This window comes from Barbus barbus (assembly GCF_936440315.1).
Source record: "Barbus barbus genome assembly, chromosome: 43".
Classification (NCBI taxonomy): domain Eukaryota; kingdom Metazoa; phylum Chordata; class Actinopteri; order Cypriniformes; family Cyprinidae; genus Barbus; species Barbus barbus.
This window is the reverse complement of record NC_136721.1, coordinates 19,750,129-19,768,973: the sequence shown is the minus strand read 5'-3', so window position 1 is coordinate 19,768,973 and position 18,845 is coordinate 19,750,129. Positions and strand designations below refer to the sequence as shown.

Below are 18,845 nucleotides of genomic sequence, written 5' to 3'. Positions count from 1 at the left end.
TCCATCCACCCATCTGCATTAAAGGATGTGTGTTTATTCTGAAAAGTATGACATTGGCAACTTAAATGCTCAAGGTAAATCAGTTAAACAACACTGTTAGCAGTTTGCGAAGGCTCAGGTTTTTGCATTGCAGCACTTTTCACAAAAGTGGCTCAACTGTTTAGTCATTTCACCCCACAGTCTGTGTCTCTGTGGTTACCCGCTCATCCTGTTTCAGTCATTGTTATGAGTTCCATGTGTCAGCAGAACATGCTCGCCCGCTGTGACCGGGAAACTCATCACTATGTGTGCGTGTGTGTTTTAAGCCAACATACTTGCAATGGAGGCAGTATGCAAACAAGCATTCACAGTTTTATCTACGTCTCTGCTTATCACTCTGTTTGGGGATTGTGGTGCGTTGGAATGCATTTGTAAATGTGTGCATTGTCAGTTTTGCACATATTCAATTTGACCTCCAAATGATTTTGTCCATTACTTGGGCGCAAAACATAGACAACAACCCACATATTCTTGATGAATTACTTTCTCTATTGGAGTTTTCAGTGCTATTACAGTTTACTGAAAAAGAATAATATAACAATAGAACAATAACCTGCTTTCATTATTTTTTTTTAAACTGGGTCAAGTTGTGTCAACATCTGTATAGACACAAAGTGAAAAGTCTTAACTAGTGCTGTCAAAAGATTAATCGTGATTAATCGCATCCAAAATAAAAGTTTTTGTTTACATAATATATGTATGTGTATTGTGTATATTTATTATGTACATATAAATATACACACACACAGTATATATCTTGAAAATATTTACATGTATATACATTTGATATAAGAATATAAATATATTATATATAATATTTTTCTTAAATATATACATGTATGTGTTTGTATTTATTTATACATAATAAACACACATATTATGTAAACAAAAACTTTTATTTTGAATGCGATTAATCACGATTAACCGTTTGACAGCACTAGTCTTCTTAACACGTCACCTTTTGTGACAACATGCCTCAACAGTAGGGTTTGTATGGGGTGAGTTGTCACAATGGAACCCACCATTTATTAATCTATTGTAGGCATTTTATCACAATTTAACAGCATACCAATTATAAAATATTACTGTTTAAGCAATCAAATATTGTTGATAATAATAAATTATATGAATTCAAAAAGGTTTCACATTTAATAGATGATAGACGTTTGAAACCAACATACAAATCCAATTGGTCCTTTGACTCAAAACCTTAAGGTTACCAACACATTGTGACTAGAGTAATTTCTCAACATTTCCCATCCCTCCATTTTTTTAACACCCCCTCCATTTTGCTGCCACTCTGCATTCATTAGTTTGTTTAATTTAGCAGCTGTCCTTAACATTTTCCACTCAGCACCGAGGCCTGTAATGATGTACAGGTTGCACCATCTGTGTGTCAGAGCCCCTGTGCGGCTATGCTTCTCTGTGACTCATCGCTCTGCGCCATCACTGTTGGCGCTGTCGTACGCATCATCATTCTGCGCCGAGGCTGGCGTGCCAGGACTCCGCCGCATGCCGGCATCCCATACATCTCCGACCATCATTTATTTGGCACCAGGCAATTAGAGGACCCAAAAGCCTCAGCGTGGGGTAGGACTAGGTCTCCCTTTTTAATCACCCTTCTTAATTACTTTCTCTGTTCCATGTCACGAGCCAGCATCTGTAGCTGCTGCATTTAAATTTTGCGGCCGGTCGCGAGCAGACTTGTACGCAATGGTACGAGCGCAGAAAGAGTTGGGTTCCTGTCCAAAAACATTACAAGGTTGTCCCATGAGGGGCCAATCCATCAAAGTGATTTTTCTTTCCGCCTCCACTCCAGCCCTCTTCTCCTTTGCAACGTAGTCATTTTCTTCTCACTGGGAGTGACATTGATTCATAAAGTACTCTACTGCAGGTGCCAGTGCGCGCCAGAGTTTTGGTAGTGTCGTTGAGTTTGAGTGCACGAGCTCGTGAGAGTGGGGCTCTCTCTATCTTCTCTGCTGGAGCCAATAACGTTAAGCCATATAGTATCAGCAGGGGATGTGTCATATCACGAGGCCAATAGGTCAAAGCTTGAGGTTCGGAGAGCCGTGACCTTGAGCCACTGTGCTGATGCAGTGAAAGGCTGCTGATGATCCTCCGGCTCTGAGGGGACTTAACCAGGTTCCAAGGGTCTGACAGGAGGACAGGTCCAATCAGAGAATCCAGCTCAGAAGGGTAAAATAGCATAATCCGCTCATAGCTCACTCTGCAGAGAGGGTAATAAAGCTGCAGGACTGACACATGCTTTAGTGTGAATGGCACATGAGGGTAAAGTCGGCACGGATGGAGAAAGACAGTTTTCAACAAAAATGTTTCTTGAGCAGCAAATTAGCATATCAGAGGGTAATGACGCTGAAAAATCTGCTTTGTCAAAGGAATACATAACATTTTTAAAATATAGGGCTATTCAAACAGAACACAATTATTTTAAATTGTAATAATATTTCACAATATTTCTGTTTTTACTGTAGTTTAGATAAATACAAATAAATTATAATAAATGCTGCCTTGGTGAGTATAAGAGACTTTTAAAAACAAAAAAATTATCAAAAAAAAAATAGTAAATCCTCAGAAAAATAAAAATAAACAGGACAAATGCTAATGCATGAAAAAAAGCTATATTAAACTTTTATTGTTTTGAAGCTTGTAAACGCTTTTTCATCTTTGACCCACATACAAGCAAATCTTTTTTTTTTAAACTGCTTGTCAGTTTATAGCTTTACTATTCACAGACTTGTTTGAATCCTCTGTGGCAGCACAAGAATGATGCAATACATAGACAAAGCTTCAGCTACACACCTAAAGTGCATTTTTGTTCTTCATGATGTGCTAAAAGCATTCTGTATTTGTCAGGATGCAATTTGAAATTGCCTAACACATCCACTTTATTCCGGTCAAAATCACTTGAATGCACATCACGCCATAATTACGACTATCCAAATCATAAGTAGAAACCTCCCAGGAGGACTCGAAGGCATCAGTAGCTCCTCGATGTTTTTAGCACAAATGCTAATGCTGCATATTAATGAACGCTAAGAACCCCACAGCTGCTGATCTGACTAATAATGGACCTGAGAAATCACCCAATGTCCACAGAGACTGGGAGTAAAACAAAAGAGAGAGGGGGAAACAGCTAACAGAGGTTGACACATCTGACGTCCGGAACGGTTAAATTACTTTCGCATAGGAGGAGGGGTGTAAGCAAAGGGTTATAAGTGACGAGAACGGAGAAAAAGCAAGACTGAGTGAGAAAGATATTGTTCTGCCATGCGGAAAGGTGACGAGTGAAAGAGTGCGCAGGAGAGGAGAACCAGTTTACGGTGAACTTCAGAGAAGTTGTTCAAACTGAATACTCCCTATAAGGTCGCTGCCTGTTATTAAATGAACATGATGTGATATTGATAAGTTATCAATAAAACACATCTACATACCTACTCGCACACAAGAAAGGATCGAGTCCAGATTCCACTCACAACATGCACACACACACACACACGCGCAAACACACACACACATACAAACACGCTGCTGACTGGCTAACCGAGAGGACGCCCGCGGCAGGAAGTCAGAGCAAAAGAGAAGCCTCATTGAGCACAGTCTGGCAGTTTGAACGCACAGCATCAAACGCATACAATCGCAAACAGGCCAGAGCTGAATGAGTTACATGTTCAAGGCCAGAGGAGAGATGGCTGGAGGGCTGGATGGACTGACGTTCACACATTTTCCAAAATGTTCTATAAACTCGCTTTTTGTACCTCAGACGAAATCAAAGAACATAACGCAGAACTGCACTGTACGTTCTGTGTAGATCATTACCAAGCAGCACAAAACGCATTACAAGCGAGTTCAGCGTGAGGAATTGGAGCTCTGTTCCAAAACCTAGTGAGCTGCCTACATAGACATCATTTTTAAACATCACAGGCACACTTCCAACATGAAAGCGCTTCCAATAAAGTAAGCTGTCATCTAAAATGCCTAATCACATCCAAATTCTACAGCAGTCAATCCCAGAATGCATTGCGACTAGCTCAGTCAAAATATTCGTCAAAAAAAGTTGTGCTGCTTAATATTTTATATATATATATATACACACACACACACATATGTGTGTGTGTGTGTGTGTGTGTGTGTGTGTGTGTCTCTGTAAAATTGTCTTTACTTTCATTTTTGATCAATTTAATGGATCCTTGCTGAATAAAATGAACTGTATTCATGTATCTAAAAAAAAGTTCAACAGCAGCAGGGATATGATAGTTAACACAAATAATAAAAAAAAAAATATTTAGTAAAATGTAAACATTTCATTTCAGCTGTTTTCCAACATTTCTCATTTTTCTGTAGTTTAACTTGATGTATTCAAATAACTAAAACTGAAAAAAAACCACATTGAAACTATCTACTAATCTAATAAAATAAATCAATAAATCTAACAAAAATGACAAAAAGACAACAAAATAACTGAAACTTTAACTACAATTAAAAGGATAGTTCCCCCAAAAATTAAAATTCTGTCATCATTTACTCACCTTCAAGTAGGACCTGTATGAATGTCTTTGTTCTGCTGAACACAAAGGAAGATATTCTGAAGAATGTGGGAAACAGAGCAGTTCTGGGGCACCATTGACTTCCATAGTATTTTTTTTCTTACTATGGAAGTCAATGATGCCCCAAAACAACCTGGTTACAAATTTTCTTCAAAATATCTTCCTTTGTGTTCGGCAGAACAAAGAAATTCATACAGTTTTGGAACTACTTGAGGGTGAACTATCCCTTTAATATATAAAAATATACACTAAATATTAATTAAAACTATAATAGTATCTCAATGGTAAAAAAATTGGTATATATATGCATTCAGAATTGCCATCTATGCAGTTGTTATCCATTTCTGTCAGGATGCTCCCTTAGAAGACAGCTGTCTTTTTAGGCAATATAAAGCAAGTCAGGAACAGATCTCAGGATGTACAACAGCAAAAAAAATCATAACATAGAACAAAATGGTGCAAAACAGACCATGAAGCAGCATAAAGCAGTGCTCGGGAAGAACATGGCACAGCAAGGCATGGGAGATGAAGCACAGAACAATCCAAAGTACCACCTCTGAAATAAACGAACAAGTAAGAGACACCCCAGACAGAAAAAGAGGACAAAAGAAGAAACAGAATAAGCCAAGAGCCAGGAGACAGAGAAACAGAGGATGGAGGGAAGAACAAATAGAGCAGGAGGCTTAGATGTCTGCCAAGCTGCCTGGACACACTCTGGCCTCATCTCTCCAAGCCTATATCCCTTCACCCCTCCCCTCCTCTGGCCACCAAATCATGATTTAACGAACCCTGTTTCCTCCTGCTGCCCAACACACACACACACACACACACACACACACACACACACACACACACAGTGAGTGTATTTAGAGCATGCAAAATCTACTGTCTCTTCAACTCTCCACCCTGCAGAGTGAGAGGGGGACAGGGATAGAACCAAGTACAGCAGGAGAACAGGAGCAAGAGAGATAGGATGACACAGCAAATGTGTGACAGACAGACAGCAAAAGAAATTAAGTGTGGATGGAGGTGATGAGAAAGAACCAGGCAGAGACACAGGAACAACGACAGGTAAAATAACAGCGACAGAAGAGGGAAATGTGTGCCTTTTGCCAAAACGGAAAAAAAATGCTAGTCAATTTCATAATAAATTACAAAGAAATGGCAATTAACATAAAAACGTTAAACATAAAATTGCGAAGCAGATGACTGAAGTAGTATTTTCTTATAAAAATTCCAATAATAAAAACATTATGAATTTTTTACTATTTATAGTTTCTTATATAACTTTTGATATGAGCTTATATATTGTTTTATAAAAATATTATGTGATTATGTGTAACAAAATTTAATACACACTACCATTCAAAATTTTTGTAACTGTATAAATGTCTCTACTATCACTTTTGATGCTTTTTGCTGAATAAAAGTAATTTACTTGTTTCTTATAAAAACCTATTTTATTGACCCCAAACTTTTAACAATAGTGCAATTAAAAAATGATAGCCAATAATGTAATTAGTATAAAAACAATTATAATTAACAAAATAACAATTAACAATTAACAAAATAAATAATATTAATCATTTATATTTAAAAAATCCATTGTAAAATAGTCTATATGTGCCTGTGGGTGCAAATCAAATGTTTATTTTTTTTTATCACATTTCCCTTATTGATTTATTTTTTGCCAGCAGTATTTGAACTATCAACTGATTTGTCGATTTTACCCCGAAAAACAAACAAGAAATCCATAATGAAAAAGAAAGAAATTCAACTTTGGATATAGCATTCAAAAGAAGGTCAAAATAAATGAGAAACACTGGGCAAAAATAATATACCGCAATCTCAGAGACTGAAATGAGATTTCCTCCAGTTTAACAGAGGTTGTGTCGTTAAAATAAATAAAGAAATAAACCAGTTCAGGCAGAAATAAAGTCAGACAGGATGACCTCCTCAGGGAAAACTAGTTCTGTCATAACAGAGCTTACTAAAAAAGAAAAGAAAAAAAAAGTAGCTCAGTTTTGCACAATGAAATACCGGTTTAAGCAGCGTAAATCTGAAAATTCTTTGACTCTTGAAAAAAATATGAAAATTTCCAATCGACTAATAGCTTCAAGCATAAATGCCGCGAAAGAGGGAACCTGAACATACAGGTGAGAAACAGAGCAGAAAGTAGAACGAGAGAGAGAGAGAGAGGGAGAGAGACAGAGTGAAAGTGTGTCTGAATCCAGCACCCTGGACAGCGCCTATCGATCGGCTCCCAGCACACATCACCACAACTTTCACAGATTGCTATTGAGAAGTGACCTGTAATGCAATTACTGCCCAATGCAGAGCCGAAGTGGCCATCAATAATTAAAAGGCAGCCAAGTCGTGGCCTGCAATTGCGCTTTTATTCCCGCGTCGCTGTTGTTGTGTCCACTTGCCCAGGCTACCAAACTGTTGAGCCACCAGGTCTCGAATAAGATTTGTGAAAATGCATCCTTCAATAAACCAATCACAACGAACAAATGCCCTTCGCTACAAAGTTTATTATTCCACCGGCATATGGCTCAGACCACAGCGCAGTCGTATTAACCAGCGACAAATCACCACTGCTGTCTGCTCCATGCCACTATTATGAGTGGATGTGTCAACATACCTATTGTCTCATCCACTCCGGGCACCCGCACAGTGTTTAGACCAAGTCAGCAGAACATTGGCTGCAAAGGAAATCCCCCCCCCACCACTTTCCTGGGCCACTGTACTGTCACAAGCATTTTTCACACTGAATTCTCGATATAGTGTGTCTCTTCCGTATTACATAATGTTGTAATCAGTACAGCGGGCCCCCACAGTGGAGGCAGCGAGCTCTACAAGTTGAGAAGAAGAGCATCTATTTTTCACGACGACAGACGAGTATGTGTCAAAATGTCTCTCTCAGCGACGGATTCTCAAGTTTAATCACTGGGAGCTGTGAGCGATTATGTAAGGACTGTGAACTCGCAGGTGATTCTGAGTAAGGTTCTCTTGCAAGGAGGTCAACCGCAGATTCGGAGACAGATGAGGTGAATTGCATGAAAATTTGCTCGGGAGACATTTCACTGCAAAATCAAAAAAAAAAAAAAGAGAGAAAGTATATTTTGCATAAAGAATATAAAGACCATAAAGATAATTAGAATTGTGACGTGCACAATTTATATTTCTTATGATCTTAAGTGCCTTTGTATTTAAATCTTTGAAACAGACTTTGTAAATATAAATAAATATACACACAAGTTTTTTTTCTGAAAAAGGTCTCTTATGCTCATCAAGGCTGCAAAAATACAGTAAAAACAGTAATACTGTGAAATATTATTAGCTGATTTGCTGTTCAAGAAACATTTCTTATCATCATCATGTTTCTACACATTTTACATTTTAGGTCTCATTTCCACACTTCAATTTTAGTTATTATTAGTGCTGTCAAATGATTAATTGTGATTAAATCGCATTCATAAAAGTGTTTGTTTGCATAATGTGTGTGTGCGCGGTGTATATTTATTATGTATATCTAAATACATACACATGCATGTATATGTTTAAGAAAAATGTATGTTTATATATTAAATATATTTTTAAATAATATAAATTATATGAATATACATATATGCAAGTAAATACATGTAAATATAAAAAATAATTATCCCTCTCTATATATATACAGTATATATATACACACACACACACACACACACACACACACACGCATGTGTATTTATATATACATAAAAAATATACACAGTATGCACACATATATTATGTAAACAAAAACTTTTATTTTGGATGCGATCAATCTCTTGACAGCACTAGTTATTTTCTAGTTTTAATAATTTTAATATGACTCTAAACTGTGGAAAACCGTAATAATAAATCCAAACATTTGACTTGCAGTGTATGACTAACACTGCAGGTTTCTGTAAACGAATACAGTAAAATTGTATTCATTTGTATACAGTAAAAACTGCACATCAGTTTAAAAACACAACACATCCAAAGGTCTTCACACTTCCTTTTTCCCGTGCCTCTCTTGGGGAACAGGTCTATATTGACCAGTCGGCAGACTTATTGAAAGAGCTGCCACAAAAGTAGGTCGCGCGGTTGGTCAATGGTATGGATTTCTGGGTCTGTAGCATACCTCACACAATCGCCAGAGAGAGAGAGAAAGAGAGAGCAAGTAAATGAACAGAAATCAGAGCAAAGAGCCACATCGCCTGCTGCTTCCTCTTATGTCCTTCTTTCTTTCCTCTCTTCATTGGTTTCAATCCTCCCTTCCATCCCTACTCTATTCCCATTTTATCTCTGCTCAGGCTCATATCAGAGATCAGAGCTGGTGTAGGTGTGTGTGTGTGTACCTTTATGAGTTACAAAATGATCCATTGACCCATGTTGTGCTTGCTTATCTACAGACTGTCACAGTATGTACCATTAGGGATCAATGGACAGTACATTTATGTGTTTGAGAGTACGAATGCATGTTTTTAAATACATATTTGTGAGTAGGTGTGTGCATTTTTTTCTAGATATATGTGTGTGTACGTGGGAGCTGAGGTAGGTTTATCTTTGGATATGTTCAGAATTGAATACTATTTCTGAAAGTAGCATGCCGTGTGTGTATACAGAGCATACTGTGCCAGTTTTCTGTAGGCGTGAGGACCCAAATGATGCAATATTTGCCAGAACGTGCAACCAGAGCGCACTGTGTGAAATACTGTATCCCATAATGCAATGCGATCAACCTGACATTCTATTCTGACAAATGAACAAGAACAATATGAACTGAGATCTCTTTTGACTTCATTATTTGATCGGGCTGTCAAAAGTTAAGACATTTTTTTTTACAAAATGGGATTAGAGATGCAAAATAACTGGATTTATTTATGAGACGATAACCGGATGGCGCTTGCTGAATCGAACATGCACGTAATGAGTTAAAGCGACAACAATATAGCTGTTTGAAATGTTCATACTAATTTGAGTACTACTTTTAAATACTATGCACTTGCATTTTTTTGGAATACTGTATTGAAGCTTTTAATTGTAATTACAATAATTCTCACAATAAAAATGAGAGAATTTTTTTTTTTTGGTGAATACTTTTATATGAGTTTTTACAATCATTTCTAAATCGAAAATGGAAAAAAGTAGTATTCTATTTTTTTAATTATTTATTGGAGTTTTTAACTGTAATGACAATTCTTACAATAAAAATGAAAGAAAATTGGTGTTCTATTTTTGTAAAATTTATTCATTAGATTTTTAAACTGTAATTACAATAATTCTCACAATAAAAATCTCACAATAAATGTAATTTTTTCACTAATTGTATCACGTATATACTAATTCTAAACTAATTTTATAAGTATCATTCCTTCCTAGAGGCAATCAGGGCAATAAAACACAACACCACACACACACACACCTACTCTGACCAGTACAAACACAAAGTCAAATGTCTCTTGTTTATCAAGGTTAAAAGTTGATGTAATAATAGCAGTAATAGTAGTAATAATAATAATAATTATGCTAAAGTAAATAAATAAATTACATACATACATACAGATACATCAAATAATAGTATTTCATTTTGAACACAGCCATGGTGTGTATCTATGTATGGCTATGCCACAACGAGGCTCGGGGAAAATATTTCTACATGAATATTCATCTGCATGAATGCATATTTGTGAACATTGTGCATTTGTGTGCGTTGCAGTGAGTAATAGCTGCTCCGTTTGTCCTCGTGCGTGCGTGTGTATTTAAACATGAGCGAGAGAGCGGTTGTGGGTGTGTACACACACTCTCCCGCTGATGAGGCCCAGTGCCAGAATCAATAGAGTGTTTCTGAGGCATCATACTGTAGTATGAGAGAGGCCAGAAGAGATTGTAATAAATGCAGTGTGCATGAGAGCCTGGCCTGGCTTGTCACTGCCATCGTCCCCCACAAAAAAACTACAACAACAAAAAAAGCACTCCTACTGTATGTATGAAACACAATATAATCATTTCAAAAGTTGTGTCATCTTTTAAACTAGTCAAACTCACAAGGCTTTTTAAACAGTTTTATGTTATAATAATTATTACACACACACACACACACAATCTTCATATTAGAATGATATAAACGTTATTTTAAATTGCAATATTATTTAATAATATTCCTGTTTTACTGTATTTTTGATGATATCAATAAATGCAGGATTGGGGAGCTTTTGAGATGTTTTAAAACCTTTTTTTAAATCATTTCATGTTTAACACGACAAATACAGCAGTAACAGTCAAAACGGGACAAAAATGTCAATCAAAGGAGCCATATCTTAAAATAAAAGGAATTCCTTTGCTCTTTTCTATGCATTTCATACTTAAGTTTCAGTTTTGATGTACTATAATGTGCAAAAAGTTATTCTGAAATCGTCATAATTACAATTTGACAACCGTGATCATATTAACATATGATCACCTCATTTATTTAGAAATGGATATTTAGTTACCAGCAACTTATTGAAAGAAACTAAACCTAACTAAACCAAGACAGGTAATTCACAAGCAAGTCTTAAAGGTACAGTATCAAAACAGCTGGTTTAATTGTAAAGGTCAGAAAAGGGAAAAAATAAGTATGAAAATCATATAAAGCTAAATTAAGATGGTTTTTGGTACGAGGAACCTTGACTACCATTATACAAGGTATAAAAGTACAAGAATATAGCCTGGAAAAATGTGAAAAATGATTATATACCTATATGTAATAACTCAGCAAAAAATATAAGGTATCATACCAGTAGGTAGTACACCTTAAACCAAATTACACTTATAAACACTATATTCTGTCCTGCATTACTTTATAGCTGCAATATTGTGATGTCAAGTATGACAGAAATGCTCGATAAGCACAATATAAATGTTGATTTTAGTCAGTAAAGTGATCCCATACTAAACAAAAGTGAACGTCACAGAGAGTCGGGCTTTAAGCTAACAGGTGCAAATGTGTTTTTCACCACTCATTTGGAGCGACTCTGCTGTTGAGCTGTGATTTTGAAGGTCCAAGTGCAGCCCACTCTCTCTATCTCTTCCCGACTGGAGCTTGGAAGGCTTCTTGCACTTGACAGAACTTTCTCACATAAAAACCACTTTCCTAAAAACCATCAAGCTGTCAAGTGAAGTGGAAAAATGAGAGAGATTACTGCATAAAGGCTGAGAGGAGGGACAAAGAGAAAGAAAGGAAAAGAAATGGTGGGATGGCTCAAGATTCTCCTGCAGATAAAACAAAACGTTCCAATGACTTTTCTTCATTTCTTCAGATTTATTTATTCTGCTTTCTCTCTCTCTGTCTCTCTCTTACTATTCACAATAAAAATGTGTTTATCGTTGAAGTGGCCATGATGGCTCATACTGTATGCATGAAAAATTAAATATCAGCCGTTTCCCCTTAGAGAAAAATTAGATAATTTGGAAAACAAATGGAGATTTCTGGTTATACTGTAAATATCAAATCAAACATCTCAGATTGTTTCAGGGTTACTAGTTACACACACACACACACACACACACACCGTGAACACACACCCGGAGCAGTGGGCAGCCATGCTGCAGCGCCCGGGGAGCAATTGGGGGTTCGGTGCCTTGCTCAAGGGCACCTCAGTCGTGGTATTGAGGGTGGAGAGAGCGTTGGACACTCACTCCCCCCACCTACAATTCCTGCCGGCCGGGGGCTCGAACTCGCAACCTTTCGATTACTAGTCCGACTCTCTAACCATTAGGCCACGACTTCCCCGTTAAATAAATAGATGTTAACTGAAATAAAAAATTCAATAAACTAGCAGCCAAGGCAACTATTCTCATTTTTTTAAATTAACTATAACTAAACCTGAAATAAAAATATATAGACATATTTAAAAAAAAAAGTTTAAAAATGACAAAAACACAACAAAATGACTAAAAATGTAATTCAAATTAAAAGTTAAAATAAAATTAAAAATCTAATTACTAATAAAAACTATAACAATATCTCTGATACCAAAATTATACCGGATTAACAAAAAAAAAGACCCCAGTAAACTCCAATGTTTCCAAATAGGTCTCAACAAATGTCTATGCTCAGATCTGTCAAGAAAATGGTAAGATTTCTCCAACATTTCTCATCAAATTCTTGCAAACCCAAATTATCTCAGATATAGTATCAATATTCATTTTACAGCTCTAATCCCTCATTTTTAAAAATATAATTCGCTTCAGAAATTATAGGAGAAACATCCGAGACAAAGACTAAAATGAAACCCAACCAAGAACTCTATTAAGTCTCCTGAGCTCTGAATGAGCAACCTGAGCGATAAAACGTTCCTCTGGGTAATTAGTATTCTTATGAAACATTTGTGATAGGCAGAGCCTTCGATTGAATTAATTTACAGCTGCGTTTGCATTTCTTGCGAATAGATGTGCTCATAATAAGACGATCAAGGGTTTTTCTTATTACAATCAACATCTAACATGATGACTTGACTTAACATGATGAGAAAAAAAAAAAAAAAAAACCAACAAAACGCGTATGGCTGTGTGAGCGTGTTTTTCCGAGTGAATATTCTCTGCACTAAAAGAAAGGAACTCCAGCAAAGTGACTCCCCTTGTATTCAACATCTATGATGTCATAATCACTCGCATCAAAGGCATTTCGTTCGCCACAGCAACTGTCATTCTCCCTGGAGGCGTCATTAAAACAGAACACACCAAACCGAGCTGAGCAAGAGCTAACCGAGCAACTTCAAAACACACGCACACACACACACACACACACTACAACCAAACAATGTTAGAGCGGGGCAGCAAGTTTGTAATAACCCAAAGAGGAGTGACTGAGTAATACACACACACACACACACACACGTGCCCACAGACATTTATAAGGCATGCTCGCGCGCACACACACAGACACATGCTCCGAGACACTAAAAGACACTATAAATAGGACAGCTCTAATGTGGTGCTGTGTAGTTCTTGCCCTTGGGTACAAGGCTCTTCCAGAGAGAAAGAGAGAGAGAGAGAGAGAGAGAGAGAGAGAGAGAGATGGAGAGGCAAAGGAAGGAAGAGTACGAGAAGCGAGTGAACGAGATTGAAAACACAGCCAAAAAAAGCAGAGTTAGTGCTTTTTGAGGGCTAACTTTTTGGCAAAAAACAAATACATAAATAAAACTACACACAATGTGCTTAAAATTTTAAATGCATTAAACGTAAATTTGGGTAGTTGACAATGCATGCACATTTTTTATTTATTTACTGTATGTGTCTAAATATATACACACACACACACACACACACACACACCCATTCAAAAGTGGCAAAAGTTTGGGGTCTACAAGATTTGTCTACAAAAAATACAGTAAAAACAGTGTATTGTGAAATATTATCGTTATTTTCTATTGTAGTACATTTTAAAGTGTAATTTATTTTTATGATGGCAAATCTGAATTTTCAGCATCATTACGCTAGTCTTCAGTGTCACATGATGCTTCAGAAATTATTTTAATATAATGATTTGGCACTCCGGAAAGATTTTATTTACTATTAGAAATGTTGAAAATAGATGTCCTGCTTAATATTTTTTTGTGCAAACAATGGCACATTAATATTATTATTCTAGAAATCATTTGTAGCATTTTAAATGTCTTTACTGCCACTTTTGATCGATTTTATTCATTATTGCCAAATAAAAGTAAATTAACACTTTTCTTAAGCAAAAAACATATTAAAAAAATACATTTAAAAAAACCTAAATAAAAAATTGCTGACCCACAAAATTTAAATGATAGTATACATACAGTTTAATATATATATATATATATATATATATATATATATATATATATATATATATATATATATATATATATATTATACGCACACACACAAACACACATTTGCATGCATAGTACATGCATATTTAAAAAAAAAAAGACCACAAAAATGCTATATGATTTTTATATAGATTTCAGCATGTCACATTGCCAACTTCCCAATAGTATTATATGTCAACTACCCATTTGTACCAGTGTGCATGTGTTTGGTTATTTGCATGTGTTTATGTGCCAGTTTGACCGTGATGACCTACCCCAGGTAGCGTCTTCTGTTCGTGAAGCGCGGTCTGAGCTTTTAGCGCCGATTCTCTTGCACAGTATGTGAGGAAGGCACAGCCTGAGAGAGGAAATAACAGAGACAGATAAATTAAAGACAGGTCAGAGAGGTTGAGACACAAGCAGGTGTCCGTTTGAGCAGAGCTGGGCTCTCTACCTTCATATTGTTTTCACCAACCCAAGAAAGAAAAACAATGTTATTACATTTGTGTAGCAGACACCGAGACATAAAAGACTGAAGAGAGATGAAGAGGTTCTGAGAGCACATGCCCACAGCCATACACACTCACACTCCCCAGAGAAAGACGGAGAGTGAGCGCAAATACAAGAGTGTGTGCGTGTGTGTGTTTGTGTAAGAAAATATGCTGCTGCTTTTAATTTTCTGGCTACAAGGCCGTGCTGGTATCAACATTTAACAGACTATGTTTTTGTATGCTTGCTCATTAATTTGACAATAAGGATGCTCGGTTAAGAAATAAGGCCAATAAAAAATGCTGATCATTATTTTTTTTGTCAAAAATAGCATTCATACTAACACTCTCCAGAATTTTAAGTACAATCAGACTTGAAAAATTTAATGTGCAAAAAACTTATATATACACATACACACACACACACAGTATACATTTAAAAAAAATTATATGTATTTACATGTATATATTTATAGTAATATAATTTAATATATATATATTTAAAATATAAACAAAATCTCTCTTATATATATATATATATATATATATATATATATATATATATATATATATATATATATATATATATATATATATATATATATATATATATTGCTTGACAGCATATATATTAATGTAACATTTGTATATCATTTAAAAATTTACTACAGTTAAACTGTTAAATAAATAACATTTATAAATTTACAATAACAACAAGAAAATGCCATGACATCAAATTCACAAATATTATTTTGCTTGAAAGCAATGCAGTGTAAAATATCAGTCACATGATTGATGATGAATGATGCTTCTGGGACAATAAGTTATTTGTGAAATTTCAACAAAAATGTTAGGCAGCTAGATAACATTATCTTGTGACATATTTAAATGAGCAGAATTTGCAACAACAACGTTCAATACATTCCAGATTGCCAAATATATAAGTTTTGAGGCCTACAATATGTATAAATCAACAAATGTGAGATTTAGAGACAATTGGCCCGAAAGGATAAGAGACAGTTCCTCATATGGTAAATTGGTACTAATACTGATATGGCGCCCCTTAAATAAACAGTATGCAAGATTTTGCACAAACTTAAAAACATAGAGAAATGCTAGCAGATGAAAATGAACAAAATGTGCTGCGTGGTAAAGGGTTAAGCCAAAAACAACAACAACAAAAGTTACAGAAGATATCTGAAAGAAGAAAGAATGCAAAAGCAAGAAAGTTCATCCAAGCATGCCTGACGTGATAGGATCTTTTTCTCAGCTTTCGTGGCCTGTTGCAGCTCACGCCTCTGTCTTAAGGTTCAGTGTGACAAGACGACAATCTTCCTGTCCCTCCACAGAACATCTGCCCTAACATGCATCGATGTGCCTTTGTGTTAACGAACGAACAGCTCTACCAACAAGCACTCAATCTCACATGATGCTAATCTCAGCCGGCGAAAAAGAACCGCTAAAGTAGTTTGCTATAAACAACCATGAATCTTTTCAGCGTCAACTTAATCAAAAATCCCTTTGGGATGGGAACTGAGTGGAATAACCACTGAACAAAAGCTGAAACGATTAGCGTCGCATTTGTACATGAAGTAAGCAAATTTGAATATGCAAAAGCATGTTAATGGATGCTAATGTTTATGCTAATCCTGCATTAATATGAAAAAATGCTAATATATTAATATGCTGAGTAAACATGATAATCTGGCGCTGACATTTCTGCCTGCATGCTAATAGCGTCACAAACGATGATAAGATGAAATAGCTGATTGCCAACTAAAATGGAAAATTAAAACATTAATTTATTTTCAAACAAACCCTTGTTGCAGCAAGATGCTAATCTTTTCTTTTTAATAACCGAAAAAAAAAAAGTATAAAAAACTATTTGGGTGATGAAAGAAATCCAACCCTTACAAAAATCAGCCATGTTAAATGAATTTGCAAAAATATTTTACTCACTCTAAGGCAACATGTAGATGAGTTTGTTTCTTCATCTGAAAAGATTGAGAAATTTATCATTACATAACTTGCTAAGCATTGGATCCTTTGCATGCAGTGAATGGGTGCCATCAGAATGAGAGTCCAAATAGCTGATAAAAACATCACAATAATCCACACGACTCCACTCTATCAACATCTTGTGTAGCGAAAAGCTGCATGTTTGTAAGAAACAAATCCATCAAGACATTTTTAACTTTAAAATGTTGCTTTCAATTAAAATATGAGTCCTCTATTGATAATATTGCTTTCTTCAGTGAAAAAGTTCTCTTGAATAAATCAGGAGAGAAATATGCAAGATAAAGCACTTTTTACATATGAAAACCAAAACAGTTCAAATCAATCAAACAGGTCTAATCAAACATATTTGTAAATTTTGATGTAAGAGGACAACAGAGCTTGGAATTTTTCACTGGATGAAGTGGATTATGGATTTTTGTTAAAACTAATAATGGATTTGTTTTTGTTTTTTTACAAACATGCAGGTTCTCACTTCACAACATGTTATTTAATGGACGAGTCATTTCGATTACTTGGATTATTGTGATGTATTTATCAGGTGTTTGGACTCTCATTCTGACGGCACCCATTCTATGCAGAGGATCCATTGGAGAGCAAGTGATGTATTGCTAAACTTCTCCAAATCTGTTCTGATAAAAAAAAAAAAAAAACTCATCAACATTTTGGATGACATCAGGATGAGTACATTTACATTTCTGGGTGAACTATTCCTTTAACCACACCTTCTACATTTTTTCGTATGATAGTAGTAGTGGCTACTTTAGTACCTATTTTGGTGGATACTAAAAGAAATGCCTGACCTCAGGAGCAAGAAAACTAAAGAAAAAGACTGAGAGCGACAGCAAAGTAGCTTCCTCCCTGCCTCTCCATAAAAGCCCCAGCGCCGCAGGGACGCTAAACACACACAAGGGACACATACGCTGACGTCCACACACACACACACACACACACACACACACACGGGTCCCCTGAGGCTAGATCATGAATCAGCAATATACTTCCCCACTGTCCACTATGTATGTTTAACCCTGGCCAGGTTGGGTGAGTGCATGTACGCTTACTTATGTGTGTGTGCATTGATGTGTGTCTCCCGCAGTCCTGACTGGGTTTTTTAATTAACTCTGACTCATTAGCGTTGGGGAGAGCTCAGTGTGACAGCTTGGCGCGCTCCTCTGAGGGCCTGTCATGTTATAGAACAGGCTAGAGCTCTCATGGGACACTTGTGCATGCTTCCCTGTCCCACTTGACAAGCACGTGCACACGCGCACGCACGCACGCACACACACACACACACACACACACTAAAGTATACGGGACGAACGGAAAGATAATGGGGAGCCTCCATTTGTTTGTCCTCTAAAAGCAATATTGTTTCTTTCTGTCTGGTCACAACAGCACTTTAAAGACGACAGAGAGAGAAAATAAGAGAGAAAAGAAAATACAGTACAAAGGGAGCAGAAAAGATGAAATGCAACGGTCGGATGTTAATGGAGGGGTTTCGGACCAAAAGCTGGAGGTTTGTGAAAATAACAGAGGAACGAATTTAGTCTCTGAGGTTTGTCAGTGGTGTGGGTTTCATTTGAACATCAGGGCACATCTCCAAGTACTCTGACAAAAAAAAAAAAAAAAAAAAAAAAAAAACAAACAAAAATTACTATGACTTTGAGAAACTAAAAGCAGTTCTTAGCTGATTTTGCTTCTAGATTCAGATTTTAAATTTGACTTCAAATGGCAACTAAACATAGAATTTAAATTTTATCTTACGAAAGCAAACACTGAATGCGTTTCCAATAAAATGCACAAACCCAAGAATACGCTGCATTTATCTTTGTTGCAAGTTAAGGCCTAGTCCTTATGCTCACCAACACTGCATTTATATAATCACACAT

The 18,845-nt window shown here is 36.1% G+C and overlaps 1 protein-coding gene across 1 annotated transcript in view; it reads right to left on the bottom strand.

The window, feature by feature from the left end:
• The window catches only part of LOC306862415 (CUGBP Elav-like family member 4), an 86,700-nt gene that overhangs the window by 44,968 nt on the left and 22,887 nt on the right, over positions 1–18,845 (bottom strand). Inside the window, exon 2 of the mRNA XM_079405212.1 lies at positions 14,725–14,807. Within this exon, the coding sequence (XP_079261338.1) occupies positions 14,725–14,807 (83 nt within the window). The remainder of the gene's footprint in view (positions 1–14,724; positions 14,808–18,845) is intronic.